Raw genomic sequence first — 27441 nt, 5'->3', positions numbered from 1 at the left:
AAGACAAACCCACAGATACAATCACCTGATACTTGACAAACGTGCTAGAAACATACCAAGGAGAAAAAAGTCTTTTTAACAAATGGTGCTGGATATCTACATAGAAGAATAAAATATGATCCCTATCTCTTACTCTGCACAAAAACTCGAAGTGGATCAAAGACCTAGGAATTAGACCAGAATATCTGCAACTGCCAGAATAAAATGTAGGCCCAACACTTAAACATATTGGCACAGGTGCTGACTTCCTCACCAAGACTTCTAAAGCACAAAAAATAAAGCAAAGATCAGTGAGCACTATGGCATCAAATTAAAAAGATTCTGCACAGCAAAGTAAGCAAGAGCATGAAGAGAGAGCCTAAAGAATGGGAGATCTTTGCCACCTACTCCTCAGACAGGCGATTCATTTCTAGACTATATAAAGAACTCAACCTAACACCAAAAAAAAGCCCAATTAATAAATAGCTAAACAAACATTTCTCAAAAGAAGAAACACAAATGGCCAACAAATATATGAAAAAATGATCAACACCTTTAGCAATCAGAAATGTAAATCAAAACTACATTAAAATTTCATCTCCAGTCAGAATGGCAGTTACCAAGAAAACAAATAATAATGCTGCAAAGATGTGGGGGGAAAGGGCACACTCATATATTGTTGGTGGGATTGCAGATTATTACAACAACTCTGGCAAGCAGTATGGAGATTCCTCAAAAAACTAGAAAAGGAATCACCACATGACCCAGGTAGTCTACTCCTTGGTTTATATCCAAAAGATCTAAAAGCAAAATACAGCCACCTCAGTGCTTATAGTAGTGCAATTCATAATAGCCAAGTTATGGAATGAACCCAGATATCCATCAGGAGACAAATGAATAAAGAAAATGTATATAAACACAATGAAGTTTTAGTCATAAAAAAGAATGAAATTATGGCATTGGCTAGTAAATAGATTGACTGGATACCATCATGCTAAATGAAATAAGCCAGACCCAGAGGTCAAATATCAAATATTTCATCATATGCAGAAGCTAGAGCAAAATACAGAAGGAAGAAACAGGGGTGGGGGGGTGTCCCATGAAAACAGAAGAGAGATTGGTAGAGGAAGGGGACTGACAGGGACAAAGGACCAGTGGAATGGAATTGATTAGGTTATTCTATGTACATATATAAATATACCAGAGTGAATTTCACATTTCTATGTATCTATAATAAACATGTTTTTTAAAATATTTAAATAGAAGAAAGAGCAGTAGAATAGAGGAAAGCGAACAATCAGAGGGTAAGGGAAAGTACTGAGGAATGAATTGGAGCAAATTATATTCCATGCTTGTGTAATTATGTCAAAATGAACCCTAGTTTATGTATAACTATAATGCACTAATAAAGAAAATTTTAAAGAGTACAGGTTTATCATCACTTATTTAATTCCCACTTATTTAATTCCTGTGTTCATAAAATACCCATAATACATTATTGCCTTTGTTATTCAGTTGCTCTGAGTATTCCTCAATTCCAGGAGTTAGAACTGATCTTCCTAGGCACCTCTATAAATGCAGGTAAATGTTCTAAGCCTAACACTTTCAGATTCACTTTTGCCCATTGCTACCAGACCCTTCCTAAGGAAGACAGCACCCATGTCTTCTAATAGGTCTTCTCTTTTGGTACAGTTGTGTCTATGTGTGTTGGGAAATAAAAAGCTCCTGCTTACCTGCCAATTCTTTCTATTTCTGTATTAATAATTTTAATTGCCACTTAATTTGTCCTAACTGATTATTAAATGATAATAATGCGTATTTAAATTAATCTATTCTAATTTTCATTCTTATACCTAGAATATGACATCTATTTAAATTATAAATTTATTAATCAAAGGAATAATTACCTAGAGTTATTATTTTCAATACCTACTCCTAACAATCAAAATACACAAAAGTTCATGCGAAGAATAAAGAACAAATTACATTACCGATTTTCTCCTTGTATAAAATTCCTTTGTAAATAAACTTCAAGACTGTGAAGAAATACTTTTGTGACATTTGTCAAATAAGAAAATGATTAATTCATTTAACAAATATTTACTGATCACAACTATGTACATTGTTTTACTTATGTAACATTCTTTTATTATGCTATTTTATAAGTCACTGTACCAACTCCTGAGGCACACTGGTGATAGTGTAAGAGAGGTGGAAGGCTGACCAGCCTTGACAGTACAGGGGCCCCATCTTTTTTTTAGAAAGATGGGTGAAATGGATGGTTGATGTGATACAATTTACTTTGCACCAGTACCACGAATAGATTAGAAGGACTTTAAGGTGGTTTTAATAGACCAATTATGCTATTCATTTTCTCAAATGTTAGAAAAACCATCTTTGATTTAGGAGGATATTAGTTTAATAGTTTTGTTTCATTGCTAATAATCAGTAAGGTGTTTCAAAGGTTTCTATACAAATCAGGAAGTGAGAAAAAAGGCAGTTGTCTTTAAAATGCTTAATTTGTGAAGGTATTATGTTTTTACATTAGCATTTGAGTTGAAATAATGTGAAACTACCTTAGTTTATAGTTTTACATCTCATTATTTACAAAATTATTTTGTCAATAACAGCTCAATTTTTTTTAGTAATTGCTGAGTCTCCTCTTAAATATATTTTCATGCTTTAAGCAACTTTTTAGAAATGTCTTTTTTTTAATTGCTGACATGACTGTATCAGAGAAAATCAGTATGTAGCAGGTGTTTTAGAATATGTATTATTAAAAGACTACCTTCTTATTATATTAGAATACTTTTCTTCTGGAAGTACACTCATAGTGTTGACATCACTGCTCTCAAATGAGTTATCCAGTTATTGAGAATGCTGTGTGATATTTTAACTTCTAGCTCACGTAGGCATCCTTTCTGTTGTAACTAGTATGCTTTGGGACAAAATGGATCCCAAGTCAGAAGAGATTATAAAGGAACACCCAAATCTGCCAAGATGCTGCTCATCTTATTTCCTGATGCTCTTTGAGCAGCTTTTTAATCCACTCATTTTGGATAGATTCTGACTTCTACAGAAGAATGTTAACTGGGAGATTAAAACAGTTTTCATTTCATCTTTTTTTTCCGTTTAAATTCTGTGAAAAGTAAAGCACCTCAAGAAAGAGAGGTTTCCATATATTCCTGACCTGGAAAGATGACTGTGTTGAAGGACCTGGAAACAGAGCAGAGTGGGTTTCAAATGCTACCAATGCTATGTAATTTTGGGAAAGTTACTATATTTAAAAAAGACTTTCTCATATGCAAAATGTGAATAATGATGCTATTGCCTTGAATTATTAGAAGAATTGAAAGAGTTCATATATAGTAAGGTGTTTTGTATATGGTAAGGCTCTATACAAATTATCAGTCAATTTCATCAAGTGAAGATTCACATCTACTCACGGACATGTCTGTAGGGAGCACAGTTTTCATAAAGAAGCCATAAAACTCACAGTTGATGGAAAGCAGCTGTAGAATAGATTGAAAAGAATCCAACAAAACAAAATATGCTATTGTTTACACAAGACAGCCCACAGTAATACATAAATCAGCCTGCATTCATGCCCATGCACCTGCAAAGATGGCTTGCGTAGAGCTTGCCTTATGGAGAAGTGCTGCTCTTTATACTGCCAATAAGTATAATTAAATGCATAAATATTTCTTAAAATTTAGAGCAATTTTGACAGCAAGTAATATCTCTCTTTTCTGATGCTTAGAATATAGTGGTAAAATTGGTGTCAGATGACCAAAGATCTGTTTAATGGGAAGTGGTAAAATTACATTTTGTTTTATTTGACAAACATTTATTATGCAATTATCTGTATGTCAAATGTGCTAAGTACTGGCTTATGAAACCTAGAGAAGGAAGGAGAAAGATAACAGATACTGTGTCCTTACTGCACTTTTACTATCTAGTTAGAGTTACAAAATCCACAAATAACTCAGAGGAGTAAAAGAATACAATCAGGAGTGTGAACCATTAAGTGTGGAAACACCTCAGGTCTCTGAGTGGAAACTTGAGAAATGGTGTAACTTGCTATTATGAGATCTGTCACACAGCAGTGACATGAGGGTCACTTGGAACCCTGTTCCACAGAAATAACTTGGACCCAGTAATAAATTGTACAAATTTTATTTTGGTGTTTTTGGTTTAAAAAAGAAGTGTTTTTTTTGTTTTGTTTTTTGTTTTTTTTTTTTTTTTTTTTTTGCGGTGCTGGGGATCAAACCCAGGACCTTGTGCTTGCAAGGCAAGCACTCTACCGACTGAGCTATCTCCCCAGCCCTAAGTGTTTTAAATTATTATTAAAGTATTATTATGTTAAATCAGTGACAACCACTAAAGTGAACTCTACTGATTTCATGACCTTACTTCATTCATTTCTTCACTCATTTGACAAATTGTATATGTTGTGCCAGGCATTGGACATAATTTAAGATATCAGAATAACCAGTTTTTAACTTAATTTGCAATGACTAGAAAGCAGAGTGTCTGCAGCATAACTTCATTAACTAACATCCAGAGTCATAGAGGAGGAGTTCCAATTGAGAAGGCTTCCAGAAATTCAACTTACATCAGTTTGGAGATTTGCTTTTTACATTATGAATTTACTATCATATGTGTGTGCACACATGCAGGAGCGGTACAAGGGTTTGAACCCAGGGTTCCTCTTCCATTGAGCTACATTCCACGCCCATTTTATTAATTTATTTTTTGTTTAATATTTTATTATTTTTAGTTATATATGATAGTAGAATGTATTTTGACATAACACACATACATGGAATATAACTAATTTTGTGGTTGTGTAGGATGTGGAGTTACACTAGTCATGTATTCACATAAGAACCTAAGAAAGTTATATCCAATTCATTCTATGATTTTTCCTATTCCCATCCCCATTCTGTTCCTTCATTTCTCTCTAATGCAGTGAACTTCTATTCTTACCCCATGCAACCCCTGCTTATTGTGAGTTAGCATGTGCATATCATAGAGAACATTTGACCTTTGGTTTTTTGGGGATTGGCTCATTTCATTTAGCATGACAGTCTCCAGTTCCATCCATTTGCCAGAAAATGCCATAATTTCATTCCTCTTTACGGCTGAGAAATATCTATTGTGTGTGTGTGTGTGTGTGTGTGTGTGTGTATATACACACACACTACATTTTCTTAATCCATTATCTGTTGATGGGCACCTAGGTTGGTTCCATAGTTAGCTACTTTAAAGTGTGCTACACTGATGTGGCTGCATCACTATAGTATGCTGATTTTAATTCCTTTGAATATATGCCAAGGAGTGGGAAAACTGGGTCAAATGGTGGCTTCATTCCAAGTTTTCTGAGGAATCTCCATATTGCTTTCCTGAGTGGTTGCACCAATTTGCAATCCTACCAGCATTGTATGAGTGACCCTTTCCCCCCCACATCCTCAACAATAATTTATTGTTACTTGTATTCTTGATAATTTCTATTCTTACTGGAGTGAGATAAACTCTCAGTGTAGTTTTAATTTGCATTTCTCTAATTGCTAGAGATGTTAAATATTTTTTTATGTATGTATTGACCAGTCAGATTTCTTCTTCTGTGAAGTGTATGTTCAGTTCCTTTGCCCATTTATTGATTGGGTTATTTATTTTTTTGTTGTTAAGTTTTTTGAGTTCTTTATGTATCTTGGAGATAAATGTTTTATATGAGGTGCAGGTGGCAAAGGTTTTCTCCTATTCTGTAGGCTCTCTGTTCACATTCTTAACTGTTTTCCTTGCCCTGAAGAAGCTTTTTAGTTTGTTAATATCCCATTTATTTATTCTTGATTTCACTTCTTACATTTTAGGAGTCTTATTGAGGAAGTTGGTTCCTAAGCTGACATGATGGAGATTTGGGCCTACATTTTCTTCTAGTAGGTGCAGGGTCTCTGTCTAATGCCCAGGTCCTTGATCGACTTTGAGTTCTGTGCAAGGTGAAAGATAGTGGTTCAGTTTCATTATGCTATATACAAATTTCCAGTTTTCCCAGCACCGTTTGTTGAGGAGGCTCTCCTTTCTCCAATGTATGCTTATGTTGCCTTTGTGTAGTATGAGATGACTGTATTTATGTGGGGTTGTCTCTGTGTCTTCTATTCTGTAACATTGGTATTCATATCTGTTTTGGCGCCTATTAAGCATGCTGTTTTTTGTTACTATAGCACTGTATTATAGTATAATTTAAGGTCTGGTATTGTGAAGTCTCACTTCTCTTGCTGGGGATTGCTTTTGCTATTCTGGGCCTCTTATTTTTCCAAATCAATTCATAACTGCTTTTTCTATTTCTATGAGGAATGTCACTGGAATTTTAATAGGAATTTCATTAAATCTGTATAGCACTTTTGGTAGTATGGCTATTTTATCAATATTAATTCAGCCTATCCAAGAACATGGGAGATCTTTCCGTCTTCTAAGTTCTTCAATTTCTTTCTTTAGTGTCTGTAGTTTTCATTGTAGAGGTCTTTCATCTCTTTTGTTAGATTGATTCCCAGGTATTTTTTTTTTTGAGGCTATTGTGAATGAGGTAGTTTTCCTAATTTCTCTTTCAGTTGATTCACCACTGACATATAGGAACACAATTAATTTATGAGTGTTGATTTTATAGCCTGCTACTTTGCTGAATTCATTTATGAGTTCTAGCAGTTGTCTGGTGGTTTTGGGGGGCCTTCTAAATATAGAATCATGTTGTTGACAAACAGATAGTTTAAGCTCTTTTCCTATTCATTTCCCTTTAATTTCTTTCTTCTGTCTAATTGCTGTGGCTAGAGTTTCAAGGATTATGTTGCACAGAAGTGGTGAAAGAGGGCATCCCTGCCTTGTTCCAGTTTTTAGAGGGAATGCTTTCAATTTTTCTCCATTTAGAATGATACTGGCCTGGGATTTAGCATATATAGCTTTTACTAATGCTGAGGGGTATGTTCCTACTATCCCTAGTTTTGCTAGTGTTTTGAATATGAATGGATGCTATATTTTGTCAAATGCTTTTTCTGTATCTATTGAGGTAATCACGTGGTTAAGTCTATTGATGTGATGAACTATGTTTATTGATTTTTGTATGTTGCGTCCTTGGGATGGTGCACTATCTTTTTAATATTTTTTTAATATGCTTTTGTTTGGAATAATTTGTTCCCTTGCTTTTTCAGTTGTTTGTCTATACATCGAACAGTATGCATCTGAGGCAGTAGAGTTTCAACCCTGGGATGTATAGTGTCCTTGAAAGTTTCTAGTACCTCATGTTTTAGGGGGAGACAAATAATAACAACCAATGCAAACAATATATGGCATTAAACCAAATAGTTCCTGCTGTGATGTCTATCCTGTTAACTGTCACAATAAACCGATAAGATTTGATCAGTTATTGCTTACAATAAAAATAGTAAGTTTGCCAAAGTGTTTACCATTTTGAATGGTGGACATAGAGAGAAAAGAAGTAATATAGGATATGATAATTATGAGGTAGGAGGAGTGAAAATAGAAGTAAAAGTTGAAGAGTGAAAGAAAGAACAATTAGAGATTGGCTGTCAGCAGAAGAAAAGAGAGAATCAAGGGAAACAAGTGAGAGAGAAAAAAGTATATGAAGTAAAATTTTTAAAAATTAAAAATAAAAAAAACAAAAGAATACAAAATAAAACTGAAATATATTAACCATACATCCAAGTCCTCAAAAAACTGATCTATGAAAAATAACTGCCCTCAAAAATGCTAGAAATGTGAAAAAATACAAATATGAGTATGTATAAATGTCATGAACCATTAAGGTCACAATTAAACAGAGAAAAGAAAAAAAAGAGGAAAAATAACTCAATGAAAAAGAATTGGTTCTTTTCTTATTCTTATTTTCTTATTTTGAATCTTATTCAAAAGATTCTCAGCTCTTCTTCTCAGCAGTGTTAGGTGGGGTCATCTGGAGCTGGATGCCCCATCCTCCAGTTGGATTACTAGAATGAGGCAGAACTCCTGGAGGTAGTTTAGGCTTAGGCTCCAGGCTCTTCCCTGAATGTCAATTTGTCTGGAGATTTTAAATCAGTGCACCTCCAGGGCCAGCAATTGCCAGTCCACACTGGTCTCTCCTCGGTTTAACTCGTATGGTGGAGGAACCAATTCTTAGTCAGGTACATCATCTGAGGACCCCACATTTCCTGGTCTAGGTTTCAGTCTCCAAACTCAATCTCTACTGCCCCTACCTTTTAGAATTCCCCATTAGGCAAGTCTCTCCAAGCTGATCCTACAAGCACCCAGATTGAAGGGGGAAGGGGTGGAGATGGGTGGGTTTCCACAACCAGTTGTCAACTGTGTAAACCTCTCTCCATGTTGTATTTTTCTCCTGGTTACTTAGGCACATTCTATGTCATGTAGTGTGGGTTTGCCAGGCCTGTATTTTGGGCCAAACTCGGTTTTGCCAGGAATCAGCTCTCCTAGATGCCAGCCCTTCCGCCACAGCTGCAAAATGGTTCCTTCCTCTGCCCTCTGTACACTGACTAGAGAAATGGGGCTTCTTTCCCATACAAGGATATTGTACAGCGCACTTTTCCATTTTACTCTCTGTACCCAGACATGCTTCAGGCCTCCTAAAATTGTGGCTTCCTTTAATTCCCTTATCCCTTCACTTTGCTCATAGAAGACCACTCTGTCTGGTGCCGCCAGCAGCAGCTGTGGCACTGGGAACTTTTTCCTTATTTTATTATGTCCTACCTCCTGAGTCCCCAGTCTGCTTTGAATGTCCAGTATTAAATTCCAATAAAGCCCCACCCCTGGCTTTTTTTTTTTTTTTTTTTTTTGCTCACCTACCTTGTTGAAAAGTTACCTAACTGCTTTCTTGGTTTCATGCCACAGAGCAGCCAGGAGGCTGACCATCATGTTGAAACTTTATTTTTTATTTTAGGGCACTCTTGCTAAGTTGCCCAACCTTCTTCAAACTTACACTCTTCCTGCCTTAGCCTCCTGAGTCACTGGAATAATATGTACCACCGTGTCCAGCCAAGTTACAGGTTTAATAATGAAGAAGGGAAATGTTTGAAAAGCCACAGATGACTGGAAAGAGGACCAGCCAGGGAGTCAGGAACAGAACATAGGCAATATATGACTTTGCAGGATGAGAAAATGGGATAACTTCCACTAGGAAGACTTGTCCCCTTGGCCAGTCCCATAACCAGACCTAAGTTGGATCTCAGTGCCCACTCAACAGCAATAATCACAATGACTTTAGAAAGGCCTCAGCAACTTAATAAGGACCTGTCTCAAACAATAAACAAGAGCTGGGGGTGTACCTCAGTGGTAGTGTGCCCTTGAGTTCAATCTCTAGTACAATAAGTAAGTAAATAAGGAAAAATTGGCTTTTAGCTTCAAACTTCTTATGTTTTGAAATTTACTTATGACTGATTTAATTACCTCAGTAATTCAAAATATTTTCTTTTTACCTAAAACTCACAGTAATTAACAAAATACAATTTATTTCTCATCTTCCTTTATATGACATTTCTCTGAAGGAAAATTACAAAACCAAAAACGGGGGATAGGGAGGAGGCTAGGCAATAGGAAATCATACATGATCACCATGATCTGTATGTACATCACAAGCTAGGAAATCATACTTTGCTATAAATATTCAACTGTACACATGTTAAGAGTTTAAAAGCTAGTGTTAGGTTATTAAGTAGGGATTATGCCTACTGAACAATAATCAAAAGTGGGAAATAATGAGCCAAGTTTGTAATAGGTACTTTTCCTGGTTGCCCAGAAGTCTAAATTTCTTATGCCTTGGATTGCTTGTAGTAGTTTATATCATCCTAGTTCTCTGTGTGATTGTCATCTTTTTTTTTTTTAATTTCTCCTCAGATAAAAGTAACAATATCCTTTCCTAGGAGATACTTTTATCTTTTTCCAAGTGACCTCCAATACCATTTTCAAATTCTAACTGTTTATTCTGATCATAAATTCCCATCAATAAAAAACTATTAGAGTTGACCTATAGGGATAGCTAATTTGTCTTGAGGTGATAGTTTAGTGATCTTTTCCATAGAAATCCATGCTGCATCAATAACTGTATATGAAATCATGCTCCATGTGTAGTAAACCCAAAAGAAGACTGGGAAATGTATCACCCGAACCATGGTAAGTCCAATTCACAGGGGCTGGCATGTGGCTCAGTGGTAGAGCACTTGCCTAGCATGTGTGAGGCCATGGGTTCAATCCCCAGCACTGCAAGAAGTTAAAAAAAAAATCACTTCTTCCCATAGTAAGCCTTCCCATCTCTTTTCCAAAATCCTAGGTATTTTATAAACTCTTGGAAAGGGAACAAAGTTCTGTGTGTTTATCATGAATAAGAGTGGGAAGACAAAACATGAAGTTTTAAATACAAGTTATATTTCTTTTCTTCCCCTCCCTTATATTAACATGACACACAGTTAAATAATTTCATCAGTGAATAAAGGGGTAATACAAAAAGCATGTGCTGTGTAGGAAGCAAAGAATGTTATTATTTCTGATTGTAAGAAGAGAAGTTGCATATTTGCAACACTTTGTTTATTTAGTTCTTTTGTTTAAAACTATCCATATCAGATGGAGAGTAATATAAAAGAAACAGGCAAAACTGGCTCTACATGTGAACTGGCTTGTGTGGTGGGTTGAGTGGGCAGAGTGAATTATTCCACATTCAGGAAGGGCCATTAATTTCTAGAAGTGTTACTAAAGGAAGCATTGTGGGCTTTAAGACTAGAGCAGGCAAATACCATTTATTTGGTCTACAGTCAGGTGTTAGTCTAATCATTCTGCTAGGAAAGATTAGTTCTCTCACTCTGTCAAGAGAAGCATGTCACCTTCTTGATTGGCTTCTGCTGCTCTGTCCACCACAGTACCCTCCACACAGCTTCCTATTATTGTGCCATTTTCTGATATAAGATATAGTGAAAAGGTGCCACATCAGAGAGCATGACTTTCTCTGATTCCAACCCACACAGTGATGAAAAACGTATTTTGTTCCTTTTCGGGAGCATGATGTTCTTCCACCAGCAGTAGCTAAGCCAAGAAAGCATGAGGGTACTTTGCAATAATGTCAGAATCTACATCTTCACCTTTTAGTTGGGATTTGTAATATTTATATTTTGAAGGTCGAGTGTGATGTCACCTTAGTCATTAGCTACATACACATTACTGATTGTGTAACTGAGAAGGCAATGCCTACACTGCTCTCTTAAAATCAGCACAAAGGTGACAATGTGTTTACTTGGTCATTTTTATATACAGAAACATGCATAGCCAAATGGGCAAAGCTGTGTGGGTAAGCACAGTTCACCTTAGAATATGCTACTTACCATTCTCACAGCAAGACCTCATGCAAGGAACGGTGATCGTAACAAAAATAGTGAAGAGAGGTTTTTGGTGCATTTTAGTTATTACTATAAGCATTCCTCCCCTTCCTACCTGCCTGCTTTTCTTTTCCTGTTTTTTCTTCTTTCTTATGATTTTAATAACTCAGAAGACTATTTCATGGGTGGGAAATTAAGTTAGAGAATTATCAATCATGGGATTATATCAGGAGATTGCTATTGCTGTTTTCTACTCACAAACCAATGCTCCTGTTAAGACTTCATTCAAAATTCAAGGACCATTTCTCTCAAGATTTAATACAGAGTATAATCTCTGGACTAGAGAATAATATTTTTTAAAAAATACAAAATTGTCTATTCTTTTGGCAGACACTTATAAATTGGTCTTTGTGCCAAACAAGCAGTTATCTCCTTATTTAATCTTTGACAGGGACTCTTTTTTTTTTAATAGAAAAATTGAAACACAGAGAAATTAAGTAATTTGCCCAAAGTTACACAGTTGGCAAGTGGCAGAAATGAAAAACAAATCCATATCTGACATTTGACCTTGTGTGCTCAGCACCCCATGCCATGCTGCAGTGCCTGGGACAAGGGCGCAGCACAGGAGGAGGAATGTATATCAGATGGGAGAATATTGAGCACTGTGTGATATAAAGAAGGACAATGAAACCAAGTGTGATGGAGGGAAAGAAGGTTTCAGACAGGTGAACGGGTAGTCTCTGTACTAACCCTGGAGGCCCAGGTAAGATCTAGAGGGGCAGACATGTGAATAAAGAGTGCTTTCAGCTGGAGGAAATGGCATGAATAGAAGATGCTGGCTCTGGATGGAATATTCAGAAAATAAGCAGTCTAGTCTAGCTAGAGAACAGGATTATGTATAGAATACAAGAAAAAGCAGCTATGACCAAATTTTGCAGGCTCTGTTGTCTAGATATTTGGAATTAGGATAAAAAATTGTTTTCAAGTAGCAAAGTAGCTAGAACAGCTGTACCGTGGTGGGGCAGAAATTCGAAGAACGATATGCTCTGAAAGCAGAAAAAGTAATTAGACTATATTCATTTTCTATCGTAGCACACATTTATTATGTCCTAGTTTCTGTAGGTCAGGAATCCAGGCAAAGCTTAGCTGGGTTTAGGGTCACACAACACTCAGAACAAGACGCAGTAGGGAAGTATTCGCTTTTGTTAGCAGAATTCAGTAACTGTGGCTTTGTGTCAAGGCTGCCCTCTTTTCCCTCCATGGGCCTTCCAATGTAAGCCTCCTGTCTCCTGTAACATGGCATCTTGCTTCCCCAAAGCCAACAAGGGAATGAAAGACTTCGGCTTAATAGCACTATACTCTTGCACACTTGATCACATATGTCCTATCATGTTTGCCAGCTTCTGTGGGTTAGAAGTAAGTCACAGGTTCCTCCCACATTCAAAGGTAGAAGACTGCACAGGGCATGAATATGAGGAAATGCAGATCAGGAGCTGATCTAGACTTTGCTAAGATGTGGTTGATGACACAAGCACTAAGATTCTGAATTAAGGTGGTTATTAGTACAAACAGGAAGAATCCGATTCAAGAAAGTATCTAGGAAATGGAATTTTTTAAATTTTTATTTTATTTGTGCTGGGGATTAAACCTAGGGCCTTGTATATTCAAGTATGTATTCTACTACTGAGCTACATCCCCAGCCCATCAGGAATATAATTATGATTTCTGGCCTGTTCCATATGAAATTGTTTGTATTCACTATCTTGTGTAAGACTGAAAAACGTCTTTCTATGTGTCAGGAAAATCCTCATTTCATAGATGAGGGCACAGCTTTGAAAAGTACTTCAGTCATATACATTGTAGCTTCAGAGCTTACTGGATTTAACCTTCAGAATTTAGTGTCAGAGCCCAAAGTCTCAGCCACTGTTCTTTACTTATACTTAAAAGCACAGAGGATCTAAAATGGATAAGAAAAGACTGAAGATGATGTCAAGATTTTAAAACATTCAACTTAAGAGAATGGTGATGTTAACTAAAACTGAAATGGCTCGAGGGACACTAGTAAAGTAATAATTTATTGTGCTTATACCACATACCAGGCAGGATGCTAAGCATGCAGGTGCAGAATGCTCACAAAGATGGGAAAATTTAATGTTCTAACAGGTTGATAATAGTCCTTTCACCTATTTTACAGATCAGAAAACAGAACCATGCTTGTGCCCATCTAACTCAAGGTTCCATAAATGCAATGGTGGTTATTTTGTTCATAGCTGTTGTAATGACTGACACATAAAAATACACATCATATAAATTTTTCATTGACCACACCAGTAAGTGGCTGAGTCATGATTTGCAGTTATAGCAGCCCCAGCTTGCCTCTTAGAGAAAAGAATGCATTTCATTGTAGCCACATTATGTTTAAGGGTACAGCAGGATATCTAGATGTGGATGTTCAGCAGATACCTAAACCCCATCATAAAGCTTGAAAAAAGTCAAGGCTATAATTAACTAACAAGGGGTATCCACGTGGAGATTATAAAGTCCTAAGATTAGATGGGATGATGATGAAACTTTAGAGGACACCTATTTATAAAGGTTGAAATGAGGAAGAGGTATTTTAAAAGAGGAGGAAGGAGGGATGCCAGAAGTATCAACCATCACAGAGTAAATAATAAGAGATCATAGATGACTTTTTGGTGAGCAGATTCAGGAAAATGAAATCCAACTAAGTCAGCTCGCAGGTGAGAGTGTGGGAGGGAGAGCGAGGATGTAGAGCTCATGATTATAAGTTCCTCTGTGATTTTGGGACAGCTAGTAATAGTAATATTAGAGGATGAAACACTTGAATAGGAGAGATCTGTGTTATAGAAAGAAGGGAAGGCTCAAGTAGGAAGAAACTAAAGATAGCTGAAATAGACTTTATGGGAAATCACCCCAGAGGAAGCAGGAGGAGAATAAGATGCAAAATGACTGATAGGAAGGGCAGTTCTTAGAAAAGATGAGTGACATACCTCTGGATAGAGAAGAACTTGCCTCTATTTTTTTTTTTTCTGGAAAAGATTTATTTTTTTCAAAAATTGAAAGAAAAGTGGAGGTTGAGTAAAGAATTTCATGTTCATATTGAAGGTCCTCAGTTCTCCCCTCACCGCCCCCACAGTACTGGATTCCTTGTGCATTCTAAGCAAATACTACCACTGAGCCCTACTCCTGATCCCCATTAATTCTTCTTGAACAAGGAGACAAGTTCATCTACTTAGAAACCACAAGTAAAAATTTCAGGACTAGAAGATAGTAAGAAATATTTTAATGAGTTGAAACAACAGTTGACAAAAGTTTATTGAATACCTACTCTGAGATGAACAGATAATTCAGTAGAGAAGACAATAAAGGATTAAATAAGAATCATTAGGGGCCCCACTAAGATGAAATAACATGAACTTTTAATAGAGCCTACGAGCATAATTTTATAACTTTGGCCAACTTATAATAAGTGGTTGTTGCAGGAAGTTAGTGATATCACACAGGGTTGGAAACTGAGATGGTAGGATGGCAGACACACATGGAAGAAGGATGGATCCTACAGTCCAGTAAAGAGAGTATTGGCATGGTGTAAGCTGGGAAGGTGAAGTAAGTGCATACTGGCAGTTCAAAATCTAAAGATTGTTTGGGGTGTAGTTCAAGTTATCAAAAATGAGGAAATAAAGTGTGATCATAAAAGGAATGTTCAAGGTTTGATGTCCTAGAGTAAACTGTTCGTTCCATCAAACTATAAAATGTTCTCTCTCTCTGCTTTAAGAATAAATAAGGAACTATTAGACCAATGTATTAGATGAGCAAGAAGTCAAAATGAATGTGGCACGGTGTAAAAGAAGGTAGAGAAACGAGGGGTGTTGTAAGAAGTTCATACACACTATAACAAAAATTGGCTTGGACGTCAAGGTTCTAAGGTTGACAGACAGAAATATAATCTTAATTGACAATAGGGGATAAGGATGTTTTTGAGACTAGTTATATCTTTGTTTTGGGCAGGTGAGGGTTGATACCAGGGATTGAACCCAGAGACGCTTAACCACTGAGCCACATCCCAGCACCCCCCTTTTTTTTAAATTTAGAGACAGGGTCTCACTGAGTTGCACAGGGCCTCACCAAGTTGCTGAGGGTGGATTTGAACTCACAATCCTCCTGTCTTAACTTCCCAAGCCACTGGGATTACAGACATGAGCCCAGCCAAGACTAATTATATCTTTAGGGGCAATTAAGGTAAAAGCATTTTAGTGCAATTTCAGAATCAATTTAAACCGAGGACATTTGTTTCACTATAGAAGAAGAAGGTAAAATCATCAAGAGTAAGTGATGGAAAGCAGTGACACATAGCAGGAGGCAGATGATTGTTTGGAATCAGATGTAATCCTTGTTACTGTTCTATTTGCTTCCCTTATCCACTCTATCACCTCTTTACAGCCTATGAGTTTTCATCGCCATTTCACATATGAAAAACCTCTGGTTCTGAAATTTGGAACACTGACTCAGTGTTCCTGAGGGTTACTGCAGCTTCCAAAGACTAGAAATGAGTTCTAATTTATGCAGAGATGGGTAAAAAATAGTTCATTTCTATAGGTTGCACAGTACTGGGATCCTTGTGCATGCTAAGCAAATATTACCACTAAGCAAATACTAGCACTCTGAAATGCTCTATATGAGCTTATATATACATTTAATAATTTTTTTTTCAAGAAAACCATTTTGGACCCTTTATCTCAAGACATTAGTGGATTTCCAAACACATCCAATATGATCACATTAGGTTATGCAACTATGTCCTAAAACAATAATAATTACATTGCATTTTTTTTTTAAGGTGTGAAAATGAAACCAAGTTCAAAACAGAAGAAGTATTTTGGGCTTACAATTTCTGCCCTACTCCATACTCTTGGACTGCACTTCTGGGCCTTATTTTATATCTTGTTTTCTTTGCACCTGGTAAGCAAAGGCTTTCATGTTGTCTTAAATTGTCACCTTTTAAAAGAGAAGTTACAATTTCACAGAATTTTTACATGCTACTTTACAGAAGTTTTTAATTTTTATATTTTTCAGGAATGGGACCAATGCCTTGGACTGTGAATTCTGAAATATATCCCCTTTGGGCAAGAAGTACAGGAAATGCATGTTCATCTGGAATAAACTGGATTTTCAATGTTCTGGTTTCACTGACATTTTTACACACAGCAGAATATCTTACGTACTATGGTAAGAGCCTCTTTTTTTTTTTTTCCCCAATATATTTTCATTTTTATTTTTCCTGGTTTGTTTCTAAATATACTGTAATTTGTGATTGAGAGACTATGTGGTTGTATTTTTGCTTATGAATATCTCCTTGTGACTTTTCTTGTTCTCCAAAGGTTTAAAAAGGTATCCCATCTTGGTGCTTACAGCTGTTTCTCACCCACTCTCATAACCCTAAATATGTCCCCTCTACCTCCCCAGTTGGACATTTTCACAGTGTAGCTTTCAGTTTAACAAACAGTAGAAAGATGAAGGCAGGACCAGTGAGATGCTCTGTGATAGGGAAGGAGTCAAGTCTACGAGCAGAATCGGTGCAGGGTGGAAAGTAGATTGCACAAATACTAGAAGATGTGACGTGTTGTGCATCCTGCCCCCCACTGTACTGCCTGTGCCGTTCAGGCCAAGCCTTGTACCTTTCAGTGTTCTTGATGACTAGTACTTTCAAAACTGTAAATGTGACAAAAGTGTTCAAATGAAAATATGTGGAGACCATAATTCAAAAACAACAATATTGGGAAATAGCTGGGTTACAAAATACTTTGGGAAGCTATTTCAAATCCATTTTTATTTAAGCAAAAAGACCTTATTTTTCTTTTTTAGAAAGAGGATTCTGCCTTGTCCACCCAACTTTATAAGTGCTAATAGGATCTAAAGGGTGAAATTCTCATCTCCCCATGAGTCTTGGTGGAGTTTGTGGATGTCCACTCTTCTAGAAAACCTGCTCTGATTCTCTTCCCATCTCACCTCAGTCCATGCTGCAGGCACTTGTATAATCCCATGTTACTAGAATAGTTTTACTTGTCTTCTTCCTACCCTCTGACACTAATCCATAAATCCCAAGAGGGAAACTATATTCCTGAATCCTTCCAGGGCATCTTATTCACCAGACAAGCACTCAAAAGTGTTTGCCAAGTGAATAAAAGCATGAATGAATTTTGTAGATAAATGAATACAAGGAAACATAAAAACCTATTTCCCTTGTCTTCTGAACATATTAAATTGTTATCTGCTTTTAATTTATAGTATTTATTTAATGCTTTTATATTTTTAAAACTCTTCTCTTCCAATTGCTACTTAGAACATTTATAACTAATTATTTTCTTAGAAAGCAAATGCACTGGATATATATTTAGAATATTCAGCTTTATCCCATTTGGCAATTAAAAATTTTTACATAAATTCATCATGAACTTATTTTCATGACCTGATAAATATGAGCACAATATTTACTTCTATTTGCTGATTCTTGAGAATGTTTAAATATTTGAGGACCTAAATATCCTGAGAAAGCATTTTGTATAGGAACTTAGTCCATGTTTAAAAAAAAAAAAAGTTTACATGGTAATACTTTGGAAAGCAAAGCTGTTCCTGAATCTATACTTCCAAGAAAATATGAACAAAAGTTCAATTTAAATAGGGCATAAGCAGGCCTTTTTCAAAAATAGCCAGTTGGAAACTTTTTGCTTTGCATTAACCTTCTCTCATGTCAGCACACTTGTCTATTTGATCTGCAACTCTCCAATAGAGGGAAAATATTTCAGTTACAGATCATTTTTTCTCCTTATTTGTAGGACATTTTAATCTACATGTTATCAATTTAAGCTATGTGTATAATATCCATGATTTAATAAGTATATATCCAGTTAGTCAACTTTTTGTCCCTATCACAAATACCTGTGAAAAACAACTTAGAGGAAAAAGGATTTGTAGAAACAACTTAGAGGAAAAAGGATTTGTAGAAGTTTCAGTCCATGGTTGGCCAGCTCAATTGTTTTGGGCCTGAGGTGAGGCACAACATCATGATAGAAGGATTAGCAGAGGAAAGCTACTCACCTCATTGGTAGCGAAGCAGAGAAAGAGAGGAAGGGGCCAGGGACAACAAATACATTCCAAGGCACACCACCAATAACCTACTTTCTCCAACCATACTCTACCTGACTACAGTTTCTACTACCTCCCAGTAGTCCATTGAAATTATTAATCTATCATATGGACTAATCCACTGATGAGGTTAAAGCCCTTCTGATCCAGTCATTTCCTAAAAACCTTACCTCTGAACACTGCTGCATTAGGAACCAAGCATTCAACATATGAGACTTTCAAGGACCTTCAAGATCCAAACTATAACACACCCTAATGCTGTATTTCTCCAGGAATGTACATACCTGCTTTCATTCTTTTAATTATTATTATTGTTCCACAAGGTCTGCCTTATAGTTCATTCAGTAATTTTTATTACTAAAAATTATCATTAAAATACCACCAGTGTACCATTTTATACATAACTTGTGTGGCTAACTGGACTCCCTGGAGAGTATTATATCAACATTCTTGAGGTACTAAAATTCAGTGAAACATGATCCTTGATTCAATTTGCATGACTATAGTTATGCATTTTTTTAAATTTCTCATGGATATGCAAGGTCAGGTGCAGTGGTACACACCTGTAATCCCAGTGGCCAGTAGCTCAGGAGGCTGAGGCAGGAGGATCACAAGTTCAAAGCCAGCCTTAGCAACTTAGTGAGGCCCTAAGAAACTCAGTGAGACCCTGTCTCTAAATAAAATATAAAAAGGGCTGGGAATGCAGCTCAAAAAAAAAAAAAGCAATGTTGAGGTTCACTGGTATAATCATACACATACACAGGAAAGTTACATCAGATTCATTCCACTGTCTTTCCTTTTCCCATATTTCCTCCCTTCCCTTTATTCCCCTTTGTCTATTCCACTGAACTTCTCTTCTCCCTCACACACTTCTTATTGTGTGGGTTAGCTTCCACATATCAGAGAAAACATTTGACCTTTGTTTTGGGGGATTGGCTTTTTTTCATTAGCTTGATAGTCTCCAGATCCATCCATTTACCAGAAATGTCATAAAGTCATTCTTCTTTATGACTGAGTAATACTCCATTGTATATACATACCACATGTTCTTTATCCATTCATCTACATAAATAATAAAAATATTTTTTTAAATCTGTAATTTAATATAGAACTTCAATAAGATTTTTTCTCTCAGAACAATGCTAATATCTATACTGTTTTATAGTCCTATGATAAACCTGTTACTTTTTTTTTTTTTCATTTTGATTCCAAGGAAAGAAAGTGAATTACATTACTGATTTGACCATGACAAGGAGTAGGCCTATTTACACTCCTTGTAGTTTGACAACGGGCCTCAGCAAGGGAATTTGTACTTACTAGGCAGTGTGTGCATTTGCCTGCTTTGGATTCTTCAGATTTTTTTTTATATTTTGAAAGAATGTCCTTGACTTGCTTTGGCTTTGGAATTCTGGATTATAAGCAAGATTCTGTATTATCTTTAAGAATCTTACTAATGCATCTAACTGTTTTAAACTATAGGAGTTTAGAATGACAGATTCTGTTACTTCTAATTATGTCACTGTTCCAAAATTGTGAAAGATAATGAAAAAGAAAAAAAAAATATTTTTTAAAGCCAAACTGGGCTCGCTTTGTTATAGTCTAAAATGTTTCACCATCTGCACTTACATTTCTGTGTCATCATCATGATTACCATACTTTTTTTGTCCCTCCTCACTAAAGATTCTATTTCTGTTCCAACCTCCAAATTTTTACTTATCTACTCTCAGAACACAGGACTTTGCTTTCTTTTACAATGGGATGGGGAAGTCAAACTGTCATATTCTTTAAAACCTAGCTTGTCAATGTCACCATTATCATGAAAACTTTCCCAATTAATCATTTGGTAGAATGTAATAATGTTGATAATCATGTTTTTTGGGCAACTAACATCCAAAATTCTAATGAGCATGTAACATTCCATTCTTTACCATTTGGCAAAGCAGGAACTATTTTCACCTTTACACAGATCAGGAAAACAAGTTCAAGAGAATTTTTAAAACTCTGCCAAGGAGTCAGCATTTAGGGGTCATTATAGGACTTTCAGAGCCAAATTCTCCACAGAGCCATAGAGCTAGACTTCTTTCACTGTGCCATTCATCCTATTATTTTCTGATTATTTCTCAGGTATAAGCCATTAAAAAAAAAAAAAAAGTAGTAAGCTTGTAGTTAGTGTTTAACAAGAACCAAACCAAAATGAAGATTGATAATTTGTAAACATAGTTTAATAGTCTAGCTCCTAAAAAAATGTATGGCTCTGAGTACTTAACCTAACAAATAATATTTTTATTTAGTTAGCCCTTTCATGTTTTTTTCTAGTATTTCATAATTTATCTCTGTTCCCCCTTCTATTTTCTCACAGCTCCTCATTCTACATAGCAGATTCTTTAGGGTGGCCTATTCAGCAGCACTCCTCCACAGTCTCTTCAAATCTCTCCAAGACATATTTCTGTGGATATTTTCGAAATGACTATTAAGAAAGTAGTCTTAGTATGTCTTTCCCTTACTGTGCTATTGCATTACCAGTATCAAAATGTGTTACTCAGCTCCTTAACTACTATCATTATTCAGCTTAAAGCTATGTCTGTATGTTAGAATTCAACCTTTTTTTTTCAGGTCTGCTATCCAGTGTATTCCATCTGGCAACTAACAAGAGCACATTCATTCTTTAGACCCTCAAATGTGTTCAGGCACTATCCTATTCACTGGGACCCCAAAGACAAGCAAACAATAGGCTCTGCCCTCAAGGAGACCACTTTTGCTACTGAAACAAAAGAGCAAGTTTCCCTCTCCAGTATCTCATAACCATTTCTCCTATACCTGCTCCTGATTTGAACTGTAATATTTATAGACTCATAAAATGCCAGCACTTAAATAGGAGCTGTGAAACCATCTTATTTAATGAGGAAACTAAAGCACAGAGAAGAGGTTAAATGACTATCTAGAAGACAATGAGACCAGACTTAAACCCAGATCTTCCCACTCCTAATCTGAAACCCATCTTGCTTTCACCATCCTATGTACAGGATAATCTGGTCTGAAGGCCTGAAATTAGGCAAGGACTTTATTACAGTTGGTTGTTCTCCACCATCAAAGTTAAAATATAGGTTTTTAAATTAAGAATTCAATTACAAAGGAAAGGCCATCTCTGACCTCATGGAGCTTCTTACATTTACAGTACGTCAGATGATGATAAGTGGTATGAAAAAAAAAATGGAATATAGGGTCAAAGAGAAGGAACAAGGAGACCAGTTAGGAGACAATTACAGCAGTGTAGATGAGAGAGAATGGCTCTTAAGCCATAGATATCTATGGATGTACTAAGAAATGGTAATCTTTGGGTTATATTTTAAAGATAGAGCCAACAGGATTTCCTACCAGATTGGATGTTTGGTGAGAGAATAAAAAAATTGAAGAATGACTTCCAGACTTGTGGCATGAGAAACTAGAAGAAAGGAGTTGCCTGTGTGCTTTACTGAGGCATAATTCAGCAACATCATTGTTGTACTTAGTTCTAGAAATCAACATAAGACCATAATTTCCCCCATCTCAAAGTGCCTCTAGTCTTAGTAGACAATACTTAGATATATATGTGCACATAATTATAATACTTCTTGGTTTTTATGATATAATACTTGTCAGCAGAGTGCTATGGAAGCATATGGGAAAGAGTAATTCCCTCCAGTCAGGGACATGAGGAAAGGCTTCAAAGCAGAACTTAAAGCTGAGCTTGGTCTATTATTATTATTCTTGAGTTTGGCATTAAATGTTACATTTATATTCATAGAGTCAGAACAACTTGAATAAACCAGGTTAGCAGTTTTTTGGTTCCATGCTTATACATGATTAACTAAGGGAGGAAAAGTCAAAATTGAGTACTCTTCCAACTTAAGCCTACATACATGTATTCATAGTTATTATTTACCATTGCAGGAGCTTTCTTCCTCTATGCTGGATTTGCAGCTGTGGGACTTCTTTTCATCTACGGCTGTCTTCCTGAAACCAAGGGGAAAAAATTAGAGGAAATCGAATCACTCTTTGACAACAGGCTATGTACATGTGGCGCTTCAGATTCTGATGAAGGAAGATATATTGAATACATTCGGGTAAAGGGAAGTAACTATCATCTTTCTGATAATGATGCTTCTGATGTGGAATAGTTTCCAGTTGCTGATATATTTAGTTATTTAAACAAATGTGGGGGAGAACAGCAATTGGTGACCTCACTGCCCTGCTTTTAATCTGGTTCTTTCCACAGTCTCATCCTGAATGACTTCCTATTCTAGAATACTTGATTAGGAGATAAATGCAACCCTGATGACTTTTTTTTTTTTAACAAGCAAAAATTTTAGAAAAATTTAGAGATTTTAATCTAATAATTCTTCAGAAAATGCATATAATTCCTTCCTGAGATAATCTATAATGATACTGTACCCAGTGACTTCAGTGGCCCCTTTTTCCCTAAGACCATATATAATTATTATTACTGACTCTGTTGAGTCAGTACTAATCTAGCCAAATTACCTAAGTACACTTTTAAAGAATTCTGTGAAATGGTCCAATGACATTTTATGTCAAAATATGGCCTATTGACCCTAAATTTTCTTAAAAAGTAGTGACTTATCTGTGATCAGCTGTTAGTAAAGTCTATTTAAAGTTTCATCAATGGATTCAAACGTGTGTCTAGGAGGGCACAGCTGTCCTTATCTCTTTTGGATACCACATTTTGATTTCTCTCTCCAGATACTCAGAGTTCTTCAGAGACTGACTCTACACAGGATCTTTTGAGCGTATCAAAAGCAGGCCTTTTTAATGGTTATTTTCATACTTTTTTTTGCATTAGTGATATTTGCACAGATAAGCTAGCAAGTTTTGATAAGTATATTTTATTGTCAAAGAGTGAAAGAAAAGATTTTTATAGATCCCTAATTCATTAATCACTTAAGAATGCAACTGTAAATGCAAATAGTGCAAGATCTTTAACTGTATTTCAGGGTCAGTTTTTGTTCGTGCCAAGCCCACATCTTCATTCATTGGTTCTGAATTCTACTCTTTTGTGCCTTCGTTAGTCTTATATAAATAGCTGCTAGCAGACTATTTTTCCCTTTCTTTTAATCCAACAGTAATTTCTGAGATGAGAGAGGAAGGAAATCAGTGGCAGAAATAGTCCTGCTGTTATTGATGTTTATTTAATTAAAATCATGAGACTTATTTTTTAACTTTTTATTAACTCTTCCTAAGGTAATTATTGCATTTAATTGTGCTTGTCTCTTTTTTTTAACTCCATAAACTAGTTTTTATTTTGCACATCTTTTCACATTTTTCCTGACAATTTACCAAGAAAATACCAAGAGATATAGATTTTTCTCTGTGTTTTGTTTCTCTTATGCTTAGTTTGAATTTCCTTTTTGTCTAAAAATTGAGATTTTTCTATTGGAACAAATTAATGGTTCTAATATATCACATGTTGAAATGTTGAGTACTGCATTTCTACAATGTCTTTTCAAAGTGTTCATTAGTTTCTATGTTAATTGATCACTGAACTCTAAATTCTTACCCCTGTATCAAGAACTATTTAAGGGGATTGGGGTTGTGGCTCAGTGGTAGAGTGTTCCCCTAGCATGTGCAAGACCCTGGGTTCGATTCTCAGCACCACATATAAATAAATAAAATTTTTTTAAAAATTACTTGCTCACAAAATCACTTGCTGATTCCACTAAAAATATGAATGAATCTTCTGTGGCCAGTTAGGAATGCCATAAGTTTTATTGCATTTTAATAGTACATCTAATAAGATACTATATCTTTTTTTTTTTTTTTTTTTTTTTTTGGTGCTAGGGATTGAACCCAGGGCCTTGTGCATGCAAGGCAGGCACTCTACCAACTGAGCTATATCCCCAGCCCCAAGATACTATATCTTAAGTGAAAAGCTGGCTTTGTTATAAATTCAGTCTCCAATTGCTATCACAATTTTTAAGCTGAGAATTTAGACAAGGAAGTTCATTCTCTAAGTCACCAGAAGTACTTAAGCAGTCACTTTGTGCCCTAAAAATCCTTCAACAACAAAATTTTCTCCATTTAGTCATTTCATATTATTTTTAAAAATGACATTTTAGAGAATAATCTTTCCTTGAATTAGGTGCTTTAACAATTGATTTCTAAAGTAATATCAATATTGATTTTTCCCCAGAAAAGCAGATAATTTAGTAGGGAAACATATTATTTTATTGCTATAGAATAATAAAAATGTCTTATCTGATAAAGAGAAAATAAGCTATTATGTGATACAATCAATATTATGGGGAGAAAAATATTTAGAACAGTAAAGTGCTTTCTTTAAAAATTTATTTTTCTGATTTGTTCAAATATTGCCTCAGTTCTTAATTGTATATATATAGCCTTAATTATAAACTTATACTCAGCTGGGCTGATGCATAGTAACTTTATTAAAGGAGCAACTGGACTCTTGTTCTTTCTTACCATGGCCTGTTCTCCCTGAAAAGAAAATGTTTTCAACTTTATATACATAAATGCACATAATGCCAGGGAAAATCAGCCACAGTTCTCCTGTTCAATTCCCTTTAGCCCCTTCTTTAAAGGACTATTTGTTATTTATGTAATGTTAATAATATTCCATAGCTTGAAGTATGAGACAGAGAGATACAGTATAAGAATTATTTATAACTTTTTAAAAAAATAATAACTCCTTAAAAAGGAACCTTACTTACACAGTTAGGATATTTTAGATTTGGTGAACATTTATAGTACATTAAAATTAAAATGTATGAATTTTGTGGGTTTTTTTAATATTATCACCTTTTAAGTTCTCAGTGCCTTTGGCTGCCACTATCAACTTGAAATCATCCTATTTGAAATATATCAAATATATATTTTGTAGGACAATTTACATAGTGTTATTTGACCTACTAAAACACAGATTAAGCATCATGATTTAAATTGAAATTATAGTAATTTTCTCCTAATATGCTGCAAATTCAACCAGAGATATGTAATGTTTTAGGAAAATATAGTAAAGAAGGTCATAATCACTGCTGAGGCTAGGTGGATAGCTGATCTGCCCTAGAATTAAGAAAAATATTTATTTTGTCCACATATAGGCTTGAATGTGATGTCAAAAAGATGTTTATATCTTTCTTCAAGGTTAACATTCCTAGTAATTTAGATTATTGCACCTAACTTAGTCAATCATTTAAACATGATTATTTTTAATATATATAGAGAGAGATCTAAATAAAAAATATTTCCATTTGTCCTTTTGTTCCCAGCCTGTGCATTAGTAAGTTCCCTCATAGAAAATGCTCTGAGAACACTACTAAAGTCTTTTCATAATTTAATTTTACTGCCGAACCAGATTTTAGTACAGTCTAAATATTACTTTTTACATTATTCACTCTAAAATGAGAAGCAAAGAATTTATAAATTTCTTACTATAACTTCAATATCTGTTAAACAAGAATGATCAAGAAAAACACAAGTTGGCAACTTGCCTTTTGATTTTGATTGAAATGTATTATAATCATAGATCCAGGGGTTAGGGGGATAGAATGATATTTTAGAAAATACTATCCATACATTATATTAAGATCTCACAATTTAATTACACTAATACAGCTCATTAATACTATAATACAGTGAGGAGGTTGCAAGATTGTTGTGATTTGATTTTATTAGCACAATAATTAATTTTATTTTAAGTAATTTAATTTTTTCTAAATTATAGCACATTATGCTAAATAACTGACTTTTATTCTGTTGTGGTAAATTTTCAATTATAAATTCAAACCTTTTCACTTACTAGGAATAAAAGAATTAAACATAACCAGACTAGGAAAAGAGAATTCATAGTATATGTTTTATAGCAGACTTAAATTATGGGTAAAATTTACAGCTGACATAGATGCTACCTATAAAAAAGATTCAAAATTGTTCTCTGGATTTATTTTAATGTCCTGTATTCTGTCATTTTCTACCAATCTTCTTAGCCTCATGTATAGTAATGTTAAGCTAATTTGATGAAGTGGTTCAGATTGTAGCAGTATATAAATGTTGGTACATTCGTTTCTTCTAGGTGAGCAATATTGCTGCTATTGTCCAGAAATAGCAATTATTTAAAAATGCCAAACAGCTAACTAACTGCTACCAACTCTTTCTTGTATATCATCTCTCTTTAGAGAAGGAACTTTTTGTATGCCAAGTGTTGATGTTCAAAAGTACATGAAAAAGTATTTTATTCTCATAACTTGCTTGTGAGTGTAAAACAACATAATTCCTATAAATCTTTTATATGTATAAAATAGTCTGTTGTACTTGAATAATTTACAGAATTTTAAATACCTTCATTTACAAGTAAGTCACATTTTTGTTTTAGACAGTTAAGTTTATGTGTTTGATTTTGTCACATCAGTATAAATGAGAAAAAGAAATGGACTGTGCAGCTAACTAGTACTTAAAATTAAACGGTATTTTGTGCAGTTTTAAGACTTTAGTAAATTTAACATTATTCCGTCTCATTTAAAGATCAAAAATGGCCAAAGTAGAAATTTATGTTCTACATGTCAAATTGTTTCCTAGCAGCTTTTGGACTGTATCTCATATGATGTTATAGTATCTTTTATTTGTAATAAATGTTCAGATTTATCTTTAGAAGCTCTAATGTACATCTAGATTAAAAGAATTTTATGCTTTTAAAAATACGCGTATTTCAAACTGTATATTTTAATTTGAGTGCATGTTACATAGTGTTCCTTCACATGTCTTGGAAAATTCAATATATTTATTCTCACATGTTACATATGGAATATCAATGAAAAATTATGAATATGTATTATTTCCTTAAATCATCCTAACCTATGCTGTATCAAAAGTATTGTATATTTTATGGAGACTTAGTGATATACATGTATATGTTTTTTAA

The 27441-nt window shown here is 35.0% G+C and overlaps 1 protein-coding gene across 1 annotated transcript in view; it reads left to right on the top strand.

Annotated features, from left to right (window-relative positions):
• Window positions 1–24296, top strand: part of Slc2a13 (solute carrier family 2 member 13) — a 349537-nt gene extending 325241 nt beyond the window's left edge. The window contains exons 8-10 of the mRNA XM_047548591.1: window positions 16204–16325; window positions 16440–16592; window positions 22440–24296. Of these exons, the coding sequence (XP_047404547.1) occupies window positions 16204–16325; window positions 16440–16592; window positions 22440–22666 (502 nt within the window). The 3' untranslated portion in view covers window positions 22667–24296. The remainder of the gene's footprint in view (window positions 1–16203; window positions 16326–16439; window positions 16593–22439) is intronic.
• Window positions 24297–27441: the final 3145 nt, after the last annotated feature.

Source organism: Sciurus carolinensis, chromosome 4 (genome assembly GCF_902686445.1).
Source record: "Sciurus carolinensis chromosome 4, mSciCar1.2, whole genome shotgun sequence".
Lineage (NCBI taxonomy): Eukaryota > Metazoa > Chordata > Mammalia > Rodentia > Sciuridae > Sciurus > Sciurus carolinensis.
The sequence above is the reverse complement of the archived record's forward strand: the minus strand, read 5'-3'. Positions and strand labels throughout refer to the sequence as shown.